Below are 19,534 nucleotides of genomic sequence, written 5' to 3'. Positions count from 1 at the left end.
GCCCTCAAGTTGTCCACATGAGAGGACTTTTTCTGGTTGTCTTCCTATGCAGCCTTAATGGACCATATGTACCACTGAACTCTGTAGGACTTCTTTCTGAGTAACCATACATAGCATCAGGTTACAATCTCTCTTTTTTTTAGATTTCTGCTAAGCAAAGATGCGGAGCTACAGCTGCCATCAGCCCCAGAACCATGGCCAATGCCCAGGGACGTTGTAGTTGCGCTTCAGCAACATCTGAAGGACCAAAGGTTCTCCGCACCTGGACTGGAAAAAACAAAATGGAGGCAAGAAACATTTGCCAGCTCTGGAAATTCTTCACTGTAGTTAATGGAAGTTACAACTGTACTCTTATGCAGGGAGTAAGCTCCACTGAAGATAGTAGAGCTTCTCAAGAGGCATGCCCCCCCCAGTGTGACGTCATGCACTCGACAGTGTGGGGAGCCAGGGGGCAGAGCCAAACACCCTCTGAAAAATGAGGGGGCCTGGCCCTTCATAATGGCCCGAGTGCATGACGGCCTCGGTCCAGTATACCTGAAGGAGCGTCTTCACCCCCATTGTTATGCCCAAACATTGAGGTCCAGTGCCGAGGGCCGCCTGGCGGCTCCCTCGCTACGAGAAGCCAAGTTACAGGGAACCAGGCAGAGGGCCTTCTCGGTAGTGGCACCCGCCCCGTGGAACGCCCTCTCACCAGATGTCAAAGAGAACAACAACTACCAGACTTTTAGAAGACATCTGAAGGCAGCCCTGTTTAGGGAAGCTTTTAATGTTTAACAGACTATTGTATGTTAACATTTTGTTGGAAGCCACCCAGAGTGGCTGGGGAAACCCAGCCAGATGGGCAGGGTATAAATAATAAATTATTATTATTATTATTATTATTATTACTTCAAAAAATATATTTGGGAGGCCGAATCTGCTTCGGCCCCTAGGAGTTAGCACCTATGTCAGTGAGATTTCCACTTGAGCACAAATGCATTGAATTGTATTGGTGCTTTTCTTTTAAAATGTTCTTAATGGGAGTGTTTGGTGACACTCCTGCCTCATTAGCTCTGCATACAGAGAAAATATTTACTTTCTCAGTGTGGCCTCATACCCTCTCCTTTTCCTGAGTATCCATGGTGTGAGAAAGCTTCTCCTCTTCCCAGAGGTGAGGGGTTGTGAGCTTCCTGTGCTTGCAGGGGTGTGTGGCTAGGTCCCCTGAGTCACTGGAGCCCTGGGGTGGCTGGGTGTGTGTGGTTTAGCCAGATTTAAATGGCTGCAGGCCCACAAGCTCTCCCTTGCTTTTCCGGCTTCCACGGATCACCCACCTGCCCTCCCTCTAGGTTTTGCTTCAGCTCCTGACCTTGCTATAGACTTCGGTTGGTTGCCTTGGTTGTCCAAGGGGCCTGGTAGGAATTTTTTCCAGGTGGCAGATTGGCACCAGCCACTACCTCGTAGCAAATCGTCACAACTTTGTAAGGTTTGGCGGTTAGGCACTGGAAAATGTGTTGTGTGTTGGAGGGAAGGTTGTGGCCATCACCTACCCCTCTCCTTGAAGGGTGTTCCGTTAAAGGAATCCGGCGGTTGTGGTTCCTGTCTGATGCCTAGGTGGTGGCTAGGGCTATGACACGACCCTCTGGTAACTCTAGGGGAAAACTTCCAGTTTATTTGCATCAACAAGCTCCCTCTACAGATTGTTAACCCTTGTGTGACTCCCTGCAGAGCGGGCAGGAGTCAGGTATAGTCTGTTCAGATACAATGCCTAAGCCAGAGGTCAGCAACCTAAGGCCCATGGGCCGGTTCCATGGATCGGCGTGGGGATTCTGTGCTTTTTTCCCTGTGGCACCAATTTTTTTCTCGCTGCGGGGACCAACTTCCGGGTCCGAAGAGCATGTGTGCATGTGCACAGGCACTCCTCCGTGCTGAAAGTGTGCCGGAAATAGCGTGTGCGCATGGGCATGCACACTCCGGCCCACCAAGAGGTCTGCTGGGGAGTGGACCGGCCCAGCCTCAAAAAACGTTTCTGACCCCTGGCCTAAGCCAATACCACTCACATTCTGTAACCAATAAAGTTGTTGCCTTTTAAAGCCCATTAACCTAAATATTTGTGTCCATGTGCCTTATTTCATCACCAAGCGGAGAGCGGGGCCTCGACTCACAAAATCCAGACTGAGGGAGGGGAAAGTGTGGGACGACAACAATTTGGAGGAAAACGCCATTTGGACAAAGGAGAATTAATGGAGAATTAACACCATTTGGACAACAGAGAAGCACAGGAAGCTTGCTATTAACGTTAAATGACAGTATGGATGAGTAAAAGAAAAAGGTAGCAACTTCAGGCTGGACACGCATTGTAGCTTGGTTTATTTTTGCCCAAAGAGTTGAAAGTGACATTATGTGTGTGTTTTAGGCAACAGTGCATATCTCCTTCAACTGTACTAGAATTGAACACCTGTTTGCAGCTTTTCACATGGAACCTGCAGTGTGGACCTTTTTGTTTTGGTGATGGAGACTAGAATATGCAAGAACCAGCTACCACAACTGCTAAATTACTTTTGGAATTTGCCATGTTAGGTTTAGGGGGCACATCGATCCGGCAAAGGTTTATTTTCACCAATAGGAAACCAGAGGGTTGCCATGAAGATCACACACACACACTAGGGCAAGGCATGGCATGGAGAACCTGTGCTTCTTCAGATGTTGATAGACTATAGCTCCCATCATCACTGACTGTTGGTCAGGCTGGCAGAGGCTGATGGGAAATGGATCTGGCTGGCCACTGTTTCCCCATCTCTGCACTAGAGATTCAGATCATTGCTTTAACTAATCATGCTTAGGTTTGACTGTAAATCCAATTGCACCGTTTTCTGTGGGGCATGCCTCCTAGTTCTCCTCATGTTTATTTGGAAGTAAGAAGTCTGAATTTGTACATCATAAGGCATTTCCAAGCAAGTGTGCAAAGGATTGCAGTCTTAGTCACCATGTTTAATTTTTTCAGGGTTGTACACAGCAGGCATTGGCTTACTAGGACAGTTGCTCTGAGACATGCAATGCTATGGATGATTTAAGGGAGCAAATTCTGCAAAGTGCTGTGCACTCATGTGGCGAAAGAGTTTCTGCACACTCTGGCATATGGTGCAGAATATGGCATTTCTTTTTCAACATCTGTCCCACAACGGCAACTCATTCTATGCTCTGCTTTTGGCACATTCTTTTTTCCTGAATCGTGGAAAATAGCATGCTTGCTGCTTAGAATTCGTCATTTAAGCTGTGCTTGCCAAATGCATATTTTAAATAGAAAATGCAGAGCAATAACGTTGCCACATTAAATCACAGCACCCAGAAGTGGGTTAATTGATCTTTTCCATGTGCTAGAGCTTTGGCTAAGAATCTCTGAAGCAAAAAGTCCTCTGTCTACGGTATTTCTTTATTTTATTTATTTATTTATTAAATTTGTAGACTGCCCTTCACAGAAAGATCTCGGGGAGATTTACAGCATAAAAATACAGAATAAAACCACAAAGTACATAATAAAAACAAGAACAAAACAAACCATTACCCTCCCCCCCCCCCATAAACACATTTAAAAGGTCATAGACTGTTCATCAGCCAAAGGCTTGGTTGAAGAGGAACTCTTTTGCCTGATGCATATAACTGTACAATGAAGGCACCAGACAAACATCCATGGGGAGAGCATTCCACAAACAGTAGACAATTTTTCTCCCTGGAAAAAGCAGCATTGGTTTTGAATCAGAGGTGTCAACTTGAATAAAATATTGAGGGGCCCCAAGTAATCACAAGATGCGGTGTCTGCATATCCATTTGAATGGCAGTGCCTATCAACTTTGGGGAGACAAGCCCCCTCAAATAATTTATTGGGGGGCCAAGGGATCTTGGCTCCTAGGAGTTGGCTCCTATGATTTGGAAACAATGAATTTGGACTGGAGGGATTATCCACCATTCTTTGCTTAGAATGAACCACCTGTAACCAATCTGTGAAGTGGGAGATGCTAAAGCAATGTGCCTCAACTTTAAAAGTTCAGGGAATTCAGGGCTTAATTTGAGAGAGGAGTATTGCTGAAGTTGTTAGTGATAGTTGTTTAGATAGTGATTCATAAACCAGTGATGTTATTGTTGTTGATGATGGTGATAATGGTTTGGAATATGAATTTGTCTGCCCTGTAATGATCAGCTGCATCAAGCGTCATTTCCCAGTTCTTCTGTGGCTTGGAATGTACAACTCCAAGACTCTGCACATGCATGAACAGTGTTCATGCTGGCCAGACTACTTTGTAGGTGCACGCACGAAAGGTCTTAATAACCTCTTACTCCCTATGAAACTCATTGATTGGGACTTCCGGTGAGGAGATGGTGAACTGAACATTTTCTGTCGACAACTCTTTGACAGAGATCATTATGTGGTGATTAATGATAATGAAGCCATAAATTGTAGAGTTGGAAGGGACCCTGAGGATCAGCTAGTCCTGTTCCCTGCAGTGCACGACTATGCAGCTACCCCATATGGGGATCAAACCTGCAACCTTGGCATTATCAGCATGATGCTCTAACCAACTGATTTTAGATTTAATGGTATTTATAATCTACAGCCATAGGAGAGCATTAAATAGTTAGCCACTTATTTAATGTTTTTATTTATTTATTTATTTCTAAATAGTGTTATCGGACACCCTAATCCCTGCCAAGCTGTGCATGGAATTCCAGGTGTCTTGGTCCCCATTCAGGGTCTGTGCTCCTTTGGAGAATTGAAGATGGGGTGGAACTGTTGTAGCTTTAAGAAATATGGTCTATTCACATATTTACACTTTTACTTCGCATGGAGGGAGTACAGACCATACAGCATGGCCATCTCAAGAGGGACTTGTTCCCCACAGTCCAATGTTTCTCTCCCAGCCTGCCATCAGCCAGCCTTCTCAAGGCTATACTCTTCCATTGGGAGTTGCTGACACGTGCTTCTCTCCTCCTCCTCCCTCTTCCAAAGTAAATCCTCCATTCATCATATTGTGTGTTGGCTCCTGCGTTGATTCAGGTTCGTTCTCCTCGTCGGTCGAGTCTGGATCAGCAAAATACCTTTTGTGCACCTGGTAGACTAACAACATTGGCATGACATGTCAAAGGTCATAATAGACAGGATTGAAAGCATTTCAGCACTTAACCAAACTTGGTGTATCAAGGAAGAGCTGGGCTGTGATCTGGTATTCGCTTACCCATGAGTAAGCCCCACTGAACTAAATGGGACTTCCTTCTGAGAAGATATAGCTAATAGTGCACTGTTGTTGTTAAGGCTGGTATTGCTTGCTAATGTGGAAGAGTGCTTAACAGCCAACCTCTCTTCCCAGAGATTGTAGCTCTGGGGTCTCCGAACAACTCTCAGAAGCCTTAGCAAACCACAGTTCTCAGGATTCTTTGGGGAAAGCCATGGCTGTTTAAAGTGGCATGATACTGCTTTAAATGCATGGTGCAGATGAGTCATTAAGATGATACACTGCACACAACTTAAGGTTGTGCCGTAATTTCATCTCAAGACTAGTGTTCATGATTTATTGTTTGAGCTGAGCCAGGTGACATATTCTGCTTACGTTGTTGGACAACAGCAAAGGTTGCAACTGGATTGGCAGCCAAGTCCACTCACCCCTTTGGGGGCGATCCTTTGTCTTGGATGGAGGGGAGGTTGTATTCTCTGCCTGCCCCTCCAAAGGCTGGGGTATCCCGTTAAAAGGATCTGGGGAGAGTGGTCATGTCCATGTGCCCAGGCAGGGCCAGGGCCAAAGGCACTCCCCCAGACGGTGGTCCCTGTGGGGGCGACCCTGTTTGATGTAAGTCTTACGAACCCCCGCCTGGATTGACCTACACGTCACTTCCAGGGGGCAGGCCGGAAGTATTTCAATTGCCCCATGCCCAAGCCAAACATCTTTCATCTGTATTCAATAGAGTTGTGGCCTGTTTTGATCCAAACTGATCATATTGGCCTCTTGTTTATATGGAGAATGGGGGAGCACAAGGCAATTTACTTGTACGGTTTGCAACCTTGATGATTCTTGGATTTGTTAATTCATTTATGAGCAGTATTGTATTGACAAAGTCAGAGTTTCTTGTTCTGTTTGGTTATTGTTTTTAACTATATATATATATATATATAGAGAGAGAGAGAGAGAGAGAGAGTATGTTAAAAGAAATGGAGTAAAAACCCTTGTTCTAATGCAAACTGAGAAAAAGTGGGGGGAGAGAGATTAGAATGGGGTGTACATAGGGTGGCTTACCTCCCAAAAACATTGCTGCAAGTATTAGCTGGAAAATACTGTAGATGAGAGGGAAAGTAAACATCAGCTCCAATTGTTCTGGGCTGAATGAGAGCTGTACTATGGTGGAAGCGAGCTGAGTATTCTGCATCCCCGTTTCCAGAGCTACAGTACGACACCTAAAAGAAACGACATTATTAAAAAATCACACACACACACACACACACACACACACACACACACACAGACAACCACATAAGGAGATTTAGGGTGCTTTCACTCCCCACCCTAAGTTCTTACTGTGAAATCACCACATCTCGTTCACTCTCTCTTTATGGTGAATCTGCACAACGCCATCATCCAAACATTCTCATATTTAATAATAATTATTATTATAATTATTATAATAATTATAATAATAATTATAATTTTTATCATTTATACCCCGCCTTTCTTGCTGGGTTTTCCCAGTCACTCTGGGCGGCTAACAGGATATATCAAAACAATAAAACATCAAACGTTAAAAACTTCCTGATACATGGCTGCCTTCAGATGTCTTCTTAAAGTTATGTAGTTCTTTATCTCCTGGGAGGTGTTCCACAGGGAGGGTGCCACTACCAAGAAGGCCCTCTGCCTGCTTCCCTGTAACTTCGCTACTTGTATATATGCAAGAATCTCAACAGGTATAGATGCCTTTAGCACCACCTTTATAAAAGGTTGGGGTTTTAACATAGGTCGTGCCCTATTGAGATAGTAAACTTATCAAAGCTTAGCATATATTGATCACAATCTCTGCGGTGAGCACTTCTTAATGGTCCGATTGATCTATTCCTTACATTAACATTTTAATGAGCACTAAAATAATTTCTCTTTAATGAAAGAGCGATTATATACTATAAAGTCATAAAGATATAATATGTTTGGTTTATCTATTTTTTAAAAGCTTTTTAAAACAACTTAGCCATGTCACAGCAACAACAACACCATGGTCTACTTGTGTTATAGAACCATAACTTTACAACATTATATTTTTCTTCATGAAAATATATAGCTTGAAAAGCATTTCAAAGCTAATTAAAAGATCAATTAAGAAAAATAAACGAGGTCATAAAAAGGTACCTTCCACAAGGGTTATAATGAATGTGACATGACTATGTCGCACACATTAGTGCTGACAGAACATAATGTGATGTACACATTGAAAAGGCACTGTGTTCCTGATAGTGTGACAGCCAATTGCACTTCTGCTGAGAGGTTTTCTTCCCATCTAGCGGTATATAAAATTTGTAAAATAAATAAAATAAATATGAGCAATGATTGGGTAGGCTGGGAGCAGCTCTGAACTGGCAGTATTATCATCATGTTGTTGTTTAAGTAAAATGATTAAATTTACCTAGGGCTATACAATAAATTTTAAATAGACATACACACTTTAGAAATTGTCCTCATGTTATATATTTAAACAATGAGCCTGGCTTGCCTGCATCACTATTATGTTTATGGGCTACATTTCATTAATCTGCGCGTGGCCAGAACAAACCAGAGATTTCACACACTGAAAAAAGTGGTGCAAAAGTAGACCTACTCAGTTTGCAATACACTAGGTAAATTTCGACTGCTGGAAGTCTCAGGATGCAATGCTTTGGGTGCATACAGTGGTGCCTCGCAAGACGAAATTAATCCGTTCCGCGAGTCTCTTCGTCTTGCAGTTTTTCGTCTTGCGAAGCACGGCTATTAGCGGCTTAGCGGCTATTAGCGGCTTAGCGGCTATTAACGGCTGAGCGGCTTAGCGGCTATTAACGGCTGAGCAGCTTAGCGGCTTTAAGAAAAAGGAAACAAACTCGCAAGAACTCACAAGACATTTCATCTTGCGAAGCAAGCCCATAGGGAAATTCGTCTTGCAGAACGACTCAAAAAACGGAAAACCCTTTCGTCTAGCGAGTTTTTCGTCTTGCAAGGCATTCGTCTTGCGGGGCACCACTGTATTGGGCAGTGAGACCCACTGAAATCAGTGGGGATCAATCCCAAGTTAGCATGCATAGGATTGCACTCCCATTCTCTTAACTCCGTACCCTAGGGCTCAACGATATGACTGGAATAATAGGAAGGCTGGCGAAGTGAGCAAGGAAGGCACTGGATATTTCTCCAGTCATTTGACCAGGGGCAGCCAATCTGTATGCCTTCCAGAGATTGTTGGACTACAACATGCAACATCCCAGGACCCAGACCATGGACAATGCTTGCTGGCAGTTGTACTCCCATCAACGCTCGGAGAGCGCCATGTTAGCTCCCTCTGCAATTGACCAAGGGCAAGATGGAAATAGTTTGAATGGCGGACGGTGGGTTCTTTAAGAATCGGTGTGAACTTCCCTGCTGAGCAACCTCACCTAAAATAGCTCACTTGCATTCTGAATGCACACCTTGAAATTGGCCCTGGGCGGCTTCACCTTGAGCTGATCCAGAGTCAATTACGTGATGCATGAATGTGTGACTAGTATCCTACTGCATCAATGTATTTTGTGTCAGTGTACATTGCAAAACAGGGAGAAAGACCGAGACATTAAATTTGCAGATATAGCAGTAAGTGACCTTCCTGACTCTGCTGCGAAGCGCATCTTATATTGCCATTCCGCTCAGGTACCTTGCGGCTGCTCGGACCTGTATGCATATTGAGGCCTTTAAAACAGGGTGCTGTCTGCCCACGCATGTCTTTAAGTCCCTGATGTGCCTTCTCAACTTGACTGGCCTTTGCAAATCTCTGTTCTACAGCACAAACTAATGGGACGTCCTTTGGGTAATCACTGAGGGACTTGCCAGTCACCTCTCTGTGTTGAAGCCATTAGTCAGCTCCCAGGAAATGAGAAGACAAATTTGCTTGTGCACAGCACCAGATAAGTGGATTGGGCACAGCTTGCGAAATGTTGCCGCAGTGGGGATGCTGAGGAACAACTTTACAAAAGTATTTCTTATAGCTTTGTAGCTGCAGAAGAGCTGTGTGTCAGAAAATGGCAAAAAACGAGATGTTCTGCAACATGTTTGGAGCGTTCCAAAACCGTTGCGGTGCATTTGCAAGCATTACTCCAATGTGTGTGTATACATCAAGCCTGAAGGAAACAGAAGCTGTTCCATTCTTGTATTCTGGAGCCTTACCTGTGCCAGGACTGGCCAGCTATGCGAGCCAGAATAAACCCCACCGAATAGCCAGCGAATGGGAAGATGGCTCCGATAATCCAGAGTGCAGGAGTGATGGTCCAGGAGCCCTGGTACAATATCCCCCCAACCACAGCTATGAGCACTATGAGAACTGCACCACCAATGGAACCAATCTGAGGGAGGAAAGAGAAGGTCAGTACACCTTGACATTTCTGGGTAGCTCTTGGATATGCATTTGGGGAATGTCACACCTTACCTTGAGTACGATTTTAGCTTTTGCGGGCCATCGATGCTTAAAAAATATTCCGAGCGAAGCGGGAATGACAAGTGCTACTAGTGAAATGCCTGGAAGGAGAAGAGGACAGGTTGGGCACAGAACTCTTTGCTTGAGAAGGGTGAGGTCCAAACAATGCGATCTCAATGCAAGTTTGGGGAAGGGGTCAATATATAATAATAATATAACAATCTATTACTTACTGGGTTTCCCCAGCCACTCTGGGTGGCTTCCAACAAGAGATTAAAAATACATTAAAACATCAGTCATTAAAAACATCCCTAAACAGGGCTGCCTTCAGATGTCTTCTAAACATCAGAAGGTCCCTGGCCTCTTCATGTAGGGCTAAGAAATACTCCTTGCCTTAAACCTAGGAGAGTCACTGCCAATCTGTGTAGACAATACTAAGCTGCATGGAGAATAGGCTCCAGCTCTGTGGGGATGGGGACACCTCACTCCCAAAGTATGTGGCAATAGGGCTGAGCCCCACCAATCCTGAGGGGCTGGGCCTCCTCATGGTCTCGTGGTCTCCTCCCGACACGCATGGTGTGTCACACATGTGATGTCATGCACATGCGATGAGCCCCCCCCCGTAATGTCAGGTGGAACTCTGGCATGGAGCAATGGTTGGATTCTGCATAAGGCAGCTCCCTGCGCCCTTTATTTCAGTTCCCATGCTTTCTCACACATAGTTGTCTTTTCTACCTTGAAGGATCAAATATTAATCAATTATCTCATTCAGGAAGCTCATGGCTGTGTAGGTGGGGATTTTCCTGTGGATGACAGAGCGAGGGATTGCCTTAACAGGGTCACCCAGGGATTGCCATGCCTGAGACGGTGCCGCTGATCAAAGTCCTGACAACTGCCTGCTGCACCATGCTGGCTCTGTGTTTGATAGCCTATAAAAAGTCACACGTTCACCCAGCTGGATAACAAAAATACAGCTTTATTTGCCCCGTGGTTAATCGTTGTCATTCTGTGGCATACCTTTTCTTTTTTTACAATGCTGTGAAGCATTGATTTTTGCCTTTGGGGTTCTACTTCTATAGCTGGCACTAGTTTAAAGCTTCTCTCGTTGTGTGGCATTCAAGGGTATTTTGTTTCTCAGAAGAAGAAGAAAAAAATTATCGTATTTTTCACCCTATAGGACGCACTTTTCCCCCTCCAAAAATGAAGGGGAAATGTGTGTGCGTCCTATGGGGTGAATGCAGGCTTTCGCTGAAGCCTGGAGAGCGAGAGGGGTCGGTGCGCACCAACCCCTCTCGCTCTCCAGGCTTCAGGAAGCTATCCCCCCAGCCTGGCAAGCTCCGGGAGCTATGGTGAGCTGTGCGCAACTTCGCCATCGCTCTTGGACCCGTTCTGAGGGCTGGGGTCGGGGGAAGCTCAGGCCTCCCCCGCCCCCAGTTCTGAGAACGATGGCGAAGCTGGGCACAACTGGGGATCCGGTTGCGCAACCTCGCCATCGCTCTCGGACCCGTTCTGGGGGCTGGGGTTGGGGGAAGCTCGGACTTCCCCCGCCCCCAGCCCCGCAAGCTCCGGGAGCGATGGCGAGGTTGCGCAACCTCGCCTTCGCTCCCGGACCCCCAGCCCCGAGGCTAAAAACGAAGCCAGGACAGTGAGCGGGATCCATCCCGCTCGCTGTCCTGGCTTCTTTGCTCTTTGGTGCTTGGGGAGGGTAAATAATTTCCCCCCCTTTCTCCCCCCCCCAAATAAGTGCATCCTATGGGCCGGTGCGCCCTATAGGGCGAAAAATACGGTAAACAAATGGCTTCTTGGTTCTTGGAAGTGGTTCTTGGAAGAGAGTAATACTGTCGTCCCATTATTGTGCCATGCACACAGCATGCCTTAGTAGTAGAATGGTATAGATCTGAAGGCAATTTTGGATCCCAAGGCAACAAATGTTGACCAGAAAATGATACCCAAAGAATTGACTGGTTAGCTGTAGCCAATATGTGAAATTGCTCCATTCTTATTGCCTTTTTAGAGTTGCTCAGTTGCAAAGGTCTGCTAAAAACAAAAGCCACAACTGCTGGAATTCCCTTACTACAGCTTAGACTCTACACCAAGCAAACCTATAACCCATTGACACCCACAAAGTCCTTCCCACTTTCTTCCTAGACCCTTTGAGGTTTCTTCCAGTCTCCCTTTCTCCCTTTCATTGTTTCTCACATTCTTGCTTTCCAGGCCACTGACTACATTGTTCCTCTTCCTTTCAACACCCTATCACCTAACCAGCCATAAAATTCCTCTTCTCATTCTTATAATATACAGCCCATGCCTATCAAGTGCTGTGAAGTTTCTTCAGAGCTTTCTTAGCTCCTTGCCTCAGCTGATTCTTTTCTGTCCTTATTTTCCCCAAGTCTCATTCTCTACTTACCCTTTCTTCATGCTCCCTCTTGGCTACTCCACATTCCTTGTGTCTAACCCCTTCCAATTCCATAGCATCCCTACAGCCTAGAACCTGTTCCAAATATGCAATCTGAATACGGGTGAGGTTTTAATTCCAGTCACACTAAGATATTCCCATCTCCTCACAGAAGCTGGACTGCAACCTGTTTAGTTTCCTTAGCAACTGAACATTCCATAACACACTGTCTTGCTTGATCAGTTTCACAAGAAGCTTTATCACCACATGTGCAGAACTATATAGATTGCTTGTTTTTCCCAGAACTTCTGCTATGGCTGCATTATGATATTATGTTTGGTGCAGAACACATCCAAGTGAGCATCTGAATTTGTTGGTAGCAATCTTCAGCACTCCACATCTAATGCCTGTGTTACCAACCTGTTTGGACTTTCTGCTAGCAAAAACTGTGGACAGAGCTTGCACATTTATTTATTTTTTGTACATGGTAACTTGACAGTCTGGGCATGATCTTTTGGTTTTAAGTATATGAATAATATCACTGGCCACAAACTATACTAATGGTCACATTGGCTACCAGCCTGTTCTTCAGATCTGTTAAGGGGCCCAGAAGATAGTCTTTCCATCACAGTCTTGTACAAAGGATTCTTGATATAAACATACCTGTCTATTTATAATAGTTTGCTTGTCACACAATTCTCCCTATCTTCCATGTTCTTTTGGAAACATATATTAGTTTGTTTTGTGTTTTCTTGGCACAATGGCTATTCCACGTTCATTTAGTTAAAACATAAGTTTAGCATGTCTTTTCTTGCTGATTTTATCTCATCCCACATGAAATCTGGGAGCCCTTACAAATGCACCCCACAATTCATCCCAGAATTGAAGTAAATTTTGTGGAGATCTTTGCACCTGTTGGAAATGTCAGGGTGCAACTCTGCAGGGTGCAACTCAGTCTAGCTTCTAAAAAGGTAAAGGTACCCCTGCCCGTACGGGCCAGTCTTGACAGACTCTAGGGTTGTGCACCCATCTCACTTAAGAGGCCGGGGGCCAGCGCTGTCCGGAGACACTTCCGGGTCACGTGGCCAGCGTGACAAAGCTGCATCTGGCGAGCCAGCGCAGCACACGGAAACGCCGTTTACCTTCCCGCCAGAGCGGTACCTATTTATCTACTTGCACCTGGGGGGGCTTTCGAACTGCTAGGTTGGCAGGCACTGGGACCGAGCAACGGGAGCGCACCCCGCCGCAGGGATTCGAACTGCCGACCTTTCAATAGGCAAGCCCTAGGCGCTGAGGCTTTTACCCACAGCGCCATCCGCGTCCCCTAGTCCAGCTTCTACTGAGCATTTAAACTTCAAATGTTATCAGTACCATCATTCCATTTCCACAAAGGATGTTGATTGATAATGTGGAGACATAGATACACATCCCCTCAAAAAACAGAAGTGTGCATTGATGCTGTCTTAACTGAACTTACAAGGGCACCACTGGAAATGTAAGACACATTCTGGGCAAAAGCCTGGGGCACTCTGGTCCTTATTGTGAGGGACCATCCTACATTGTGCCAGCGCAGACTGTGTAGCCTAGGAGGAAGCTACCCTGGAAGCTCAAATAAGTGTGCACATCTGGAGTGAGGGAATGGGAAATGACGAAGCAGCACACTCACCAACCCCTCATTCAGCACTACAGAGGTGCTCTACACTTCTGAGTGTAGAGGTCAATGGTGCATTGGCATTGTAGACTTATGGTGGAATTCAATGTCATGCTACAGCTAGTGTTCCACCAGCCAAAGCATTTCTGCTTGTTGGGTGTCCCATCTTGCCATGTTTGCTGTTCTGGGGGTTCTCCTGACCAGGTTCGGGGGAGAGGGGGCAAAAGTCCCCTTGCACAAATGGGACTCACTGTGATGGCTTCCGCTAGATCCACTCCACTTCCCAGTGGGGAGGAGTTGCGGTGGACCGCATGGCCACCCACTCCCCACCGGGGGCGGGGGACTTTGTCCCCCATTGCCTGGGGGATCCCAGCCATGTCAGAGCCCGGTCAGCCAATCCACTGGCCGTAGGGGCATGGCCGGGGCCATTTAAACAGAGGAGCGAGCCAGAGGACTTCCTCTTTGGCTCGCTTCCTCAATCACCCGCCCTCCCTCCCTATTTTGCAGGTTAGGCAATGGCCTTGCTATGGACTTCGGTTGGTCACCTTGGTTGTCCGAGGGGCCTGGTAGGAATTTTTCCACTTGGCAAATTGGCACTAGCCACTTGGTTTTTGCCTACCTCGTAGCAATCGCCACAACTTTGTTAGGGTTAGGGTTAGGCATTGTTTGACCTTGTGTGGGGGAGGGGAGGTGTGGCCATCACCTGCCCCTCCATGCTTAAGGGTATTCCGTTAAAGGAATCCGGGGGTGTTGATCTAGTCTGAAGCCCGGCTGGGGGGCTAAGGCCTTGACACGACCCCGATGGGAACACCAGGGGGAGCTTGAGTTGGTTCACATCAAAAGGGCTCCCCCTACCGGTGGCTTACCCTTACTGGACTTCCTGCACAATGGGCAGGAGTCAGATATAGTCAGGTCCAATCAATGCCTAAGCCAATACCGCTCACATTCTGTAATTCAATAAAGTTGTGGCCAAAATTTACCCAATAACATAAACCTAATATCTGTGTCCTTGTGTGAGTTATTTCCAACGAGGGGGTGGCTGCGGGGTCTCGACACACAACGCAAGAACTCAGTTGCATGGAGCCCTGCAGATGTGTGATAAGAGAATGTTTGCTGTGGGAGAAGGAACAAATGTAACTTACCGATACTGTCGTAGGGGATTAAAAGGGAACTGTAGTCTGTCCAAATTTTGGTATAAAGGAAGAGGCATAGTGGCATCATTCCCATGGCCAGCAAAGTTGAACATGTTGTCATACTGATGCTGCAAGAGAGTTGGTTGCAATTACTGTTTGTACCATGCAAGCTACAAATACTTTTTGCGTTGGTGAGTCCCCGGCTTTTAAATGGAGGCTCAGCACAGACTTAGGCTGGTTCTTATGGCTCTGGAGTGGGTGTTTTGGACTACAATGCCAACCAACTGTGTTCTGGCTGAGGCTCATGGGAGTTGTAGTCCAAAACACCTGGAGGCTGGTTTAAGGAGGTTGCTGGTTGAAAGCAGTTGGAGGTGGTCTTATTCTCTCCTCTTCCGCATAAGGCCCTTGGAAGAACTTGTATGCTATAGCAGGGTCATCTGAAAAGTACAGGAACCTTGAGAGCTGCTTCTGGGTTGTTTGCACTATATTTGCTCAGTGGGGTTTTATGTCCCTTCAGTCTTGTGAGCACTGAGGAAGGAATGCTGTTTGATAGGATTAGGTGGGTAGTCACAAGAGGATGCCAAGTTAGAACGTGAAGCCTTTGGTTCTGAGAAAATTAAATTCTTGGCTACAAAAAAAAGTCAAAACTGGTAAATGCCAGAATTGAAGTTTAAAGATGGTGGCCAAAAGTCTTTAAGCACACCTACCTGGGAATAAAACCCACTGAAAACAATAGAATTTATTTCCGTGCAGAGATTATAGGATCACAGAAAGTGTTTAAATATGGCATTATTTAAAAGCAGGCCAATTCAGTCTTTTGCCAGACTGGGGGGAAAAAGAAGGAATTTACTCCCGTTCTCCATTAATGTTGGAAGTGGGTACAGATTTTTATTACAAAAGTATTCCAGGGAAACTCCTTTGCCCTGGTGCAGAAAACACAAGGGATGTGTGGGAGACAAAAGACAAGCTCTAGCAACATGTTATTGCAGGCATAAGTTTGTATGTTTCTCCATATGCATTCCATATGGAAGACCTTTCTCCCTGGCAAGCCATCTGGCCGGCACTGTGGATCACCTGTGAAACAGCCCTTGTGGGTCTGAGGATCTTTGGAGTGGGATGAATATTTGCACCGTATAGTGTTTTGCTTTGTTTTTAAATGTCCTGCCTGAGCTACGGAGTTTCAAAGGCAACTTGGTAGTCCAGCAGGTCTGAGACAAATGTGTGCATTAGGATGGGCCCCGATGCAGAGTTGTGCCGCATGAGATTAATAACAACAACACCTCATATATTCCAGCTGTCTTCAAATATTGAAAGGGTTGTCCTGCAGAAAAGATGGCGCAGGATTCTTATCTGTTGCCACAGAGGGCAGGGCTAGAATGCATGGGTGGAAATGGCCAGGAAGCAGATCTCAACTAGACATTCGGAGAAATGTCCCAAGGATAGGAACTGTTCAGCAGTGGAACAGAAGCTCTCCTTCACTGCAGGCGTTTAAGCAGAGTCTAGTCAGCCTCTGTCACTCAGGGATGCTAGCACTGCGTCTCTGATAGTGGCTGATCAGCCTCTGCCGAAAGAGACCGGCATCACTGATGTGAAATTGAACTGGGTGTGTGTGTGTGTCTTACTATACGACCTTCAAGGTCTCTTCCCAATCTAAAGTAATTTGATTCAAAGCAGCCAGTCAGATGCTGCTGAAAGCTCTCAAGCAAGGTGTGGAGGTGATGGCCTTGATGGGATGGTTTGTCTCACGAAGGATATGCCTAGCATTTTAGGGTGGGGGAAAAGTTCTTTCAGAGCCAAGTTACTCAAGACACTGGGAGGCATGCCGTGGGATCTGCTGCACCTCCCCCAAAAAAGCTCAAAACAGTCTCAGGGGTTGCTGAATCAGATCAAGGCAGCAGTCCTGGGGGAAAGAATGACTTACCATTCCCACCCCCTGTGCCATTTTCCTATTTTCCCCTTATATTGCTTTTTGTCCCATCGGATAAACTCCAGGACAAATACTAATTTGGAAAAAAACTTTAGGTGGGAAAATGTGTGCTCCAAATGACAGTGGAATCTATTGTTAATAGCTGTTGCTGCTACTACTACTACTGTAGTGGGTTCTCCTGTTATTTCAAAGTCAGGCTGAGGTCAAATGGAATAGCCACCAAGAGGAGAGCACAAAATATGGTTTGAAGCTCAACATAAAACCCCCCCGAAGATCATGGCCACTGGTCCCATCATCTCCTGGCAAATAGAAGGGGAAGAAATGGAGGCAGTGAGAGATTTTACTTTCTTGGGCTCCATGATCACTGCAGATGGTGACAGCAGCCACGAAATTAAAAAGACGCCTGCTTCTTGGGAGAAAAGCAATGACAAACCTAGACAGCATCTTAAAAAGCAGAGACATCACCTTGCCAACAAAGGTCCGTATAGTTAAAGCTATGGTTTTCCCAGTAGTGATGTATGGAAGTGAGAGCTGGACCATAAAGAAGGCTGATCACCGAAGAATGGATGCTTTTGAATTATGGTGCTGGAGGAGACTCTTGAGAGTCCCATGGACTGCAAGAAGATCAAACGTATCCATTCTTAAGGAAATCAGCCCTGAGTGCTCACTGGAAGGACATATCATGAAGCTGAGGCTCCAATACTTTGGCCACCTCATGAGAAGAGAAGACTCTGATGTTGGGAAAGATGGAGGGCACAAGGAGAAGGGGACGACAGAGGACGAGATGGTTGGATAGTGTTCTTGAAGCTACCAGCATGAGTTTGACCAAACTGCGGGAGGCAGTGGAAGACAGGAGTGCCTGGCGTGCTCTGGTCCATGGGGTCACGAAGAGTCGGACACGACTAAATGACTAAACAACAACAACATACTTCTCTATCTGCCCTTGCTGCTGTAACTGTGGCGTTAGAGTCAATAACTTTGCAGGTGAGCCTGGAATAGCAGCCTCAGTAGATAATACCAACCCAAAATATGTTTACCGATGGACTAGCATGCAATCGTTCATCATCAACAGACACATTCCAGATAACCTTATTAGTAGCTCTATACATCCAGCAGCTTTGTATGGGTTTCTCCCTTCTGGGAAGTTCAGCGTAAGTTTGCCGTGCGGCATCAAGGTTTGCTGTTCTATGGAGCCATGATGCAGGCAAGTTCCAAGCAGCTTTCTGGATTGTGTGGCTTCACGCCACAATAATTTTTCAGTAATTAATGTATACAGAGTTGGCACTATAATTCAGGGAAGGATTTGCGTGAGATACCTTAGAGGCTATTCCTGTTCCAGGTATCTGATCATCATCATCATCTTTATTAAATTTATTCCATTACCTGTCCTTCACCCTAACATCCCAGCATGGGTTAGAACAATGAAAACACAACATTAGCATTAAAACACATTACTATACAATATGAAAAGCAGTTTAAAAGAACTTAAGCTTAACAAAATAAGGTGGATCCTAAACATATACATCTCAAGAGTAAAAATCCAAGGAGAACAGATGTATCTTCAGCATTCACCAAAAGTTATATAATGAAAGTGCTGGATGCAACTCTGTGGGAAGTTCCACAACTTAGGGGCTGCCACATAGAATGCCATCTCCTGGACTGCAACCTCCTGAGCTTCTGAGGGCAGTGGAATGACCAAAAGGACACTCTCCACCAACATTAGCACCTGAGAGGGTCTGTAGGGAAGGAGGCAATTCCGTTGAAAGCCAATATCTCTTACCTTAGGTCCATGTCACCGTCTACCCAGTAAGCTAAAATATTGGAAGATGTTCCACCAGGACAGCAGCCCATGATGATCACCACAACAGCTTGTATAGGAAGTATATTGAAGGCATACGACAGCACAAAACCAGTCAGAGGCATAATTCCAAACTGGCAGAGGAAGCCTACGGCTATGCCCCATGGCCTTCTAATGTGTCCTAGAAATTTCTTCAGCTCCACGTTGCAGCCCATGGAGAACATCACCATTGCCAACAAGATTGTTAGGACGGTGCTTAAAATGGTGCTCAAAACTCTGTTGTAATCATCAGTAGATAGCACACAGGATGTGCCATTGCAAATCGTGGCGTTGGCAGAGCAATATGAAAAATTCGGAGTTGGCTGAGTTGTCAAAAATTGAGAGGTCAAGATGCTTGCTGTGCTTGAAAGGTGGTCCTGCATTGTTACAGCAACGAAACACTCTGCTAACCTCTTAAACTCTGTATGGATGCTAGTAACTCAAAGCAGTTCATTTTTAAATGACAAGGGGCAATAAAGTGCTAAATAAACACTTGAACTTGGCCGCTGTCAAGGTTTAGAGCTGAGAACAACTGCTGAGTCACAACATTCCAGTTGTACAAATGAATATACAGACACTTTGAATCAATCATTTATCCCTAAATTTGACTTCAGGCCAATTTTTAATTTTAATATTTAAACACAAGGGCCATCAGGAAGGAATAGCGAATATAGTGAAATGAGGATCACGAGGACCTCTTAAGGGCTTACTTTCTCATATTTATTTCTTTGCCTTGCTTTGTTTTTCATTTAACTTAATGTGATATGCCACACTTTAAAGCAGCTTTCCCCAACTTAGTCCCCTCCAGTTATTGCAAGACTATAATTCCAATCATTTCCAGGAAGCATGGATTGGTAGGGCTTGTCACCCAACATCCAAAGGGCAACAGTGTCCTCATACCCAACCCTAATATTTCCAGCTGAAAAATACAATGATAGGTGGTTTGTGTCTCCTT

The 19,534-nt window shown here is 45.5% G+C and overlaps 1 protein-coding gene across 1 annotated transcript; it reads right to left on the bottom strand.

Moving 5' to 3' along the window:
* Nucleotides 1-3,404: 3,404 nt before the first annotated feature.
* SLC10A2 (solute carrier family 10 member 2) lies at nt 3,405-19,024 on the bottom strand. Its single transcript, XM_028725658.2, has 6 exons — nt 18,523-19,024; nt 14,825-14,943; nt 9,649-9,737; nt 9,390-9,565; nt 6,261-6,418; nt 3,405-5,089 (listed from the first exon to the last, which is right to left on the bottom strand). The coding sequence occupies exons 1-6, from the start codon at nt 18,960-18,962 to the stop codon at nt 4,920-4,922; spliced, it is 1,152 nt and encodes a 383-aa protein (XP_028581491.2). The 5' UTR covers nt 18,963-19,024; the 3' UTR covers nt 3,405-4,919.
* Between the last annotated feature and the right edge of the window lie 510 nt (nt 19,025-19,534).

This window comes from Podarcis muralis, chromosome 4 (assembly GCF_964188315.1).
Source record: "Podarcis muralis chromosome 4, rPodMur119.hap1.1, whole genome shotgun sequence".
NCBI lineage: Eukaryota > Metazoa > Chordata > Lepidosauria > Squamata > Lacertidae > Podarcis > Podarcis muralis.
The sequence above is the reverse complement of the archived record's forward strand: the minus strand, read 5'-3'. Positions and strand labels throughout refer to the sequence as shown.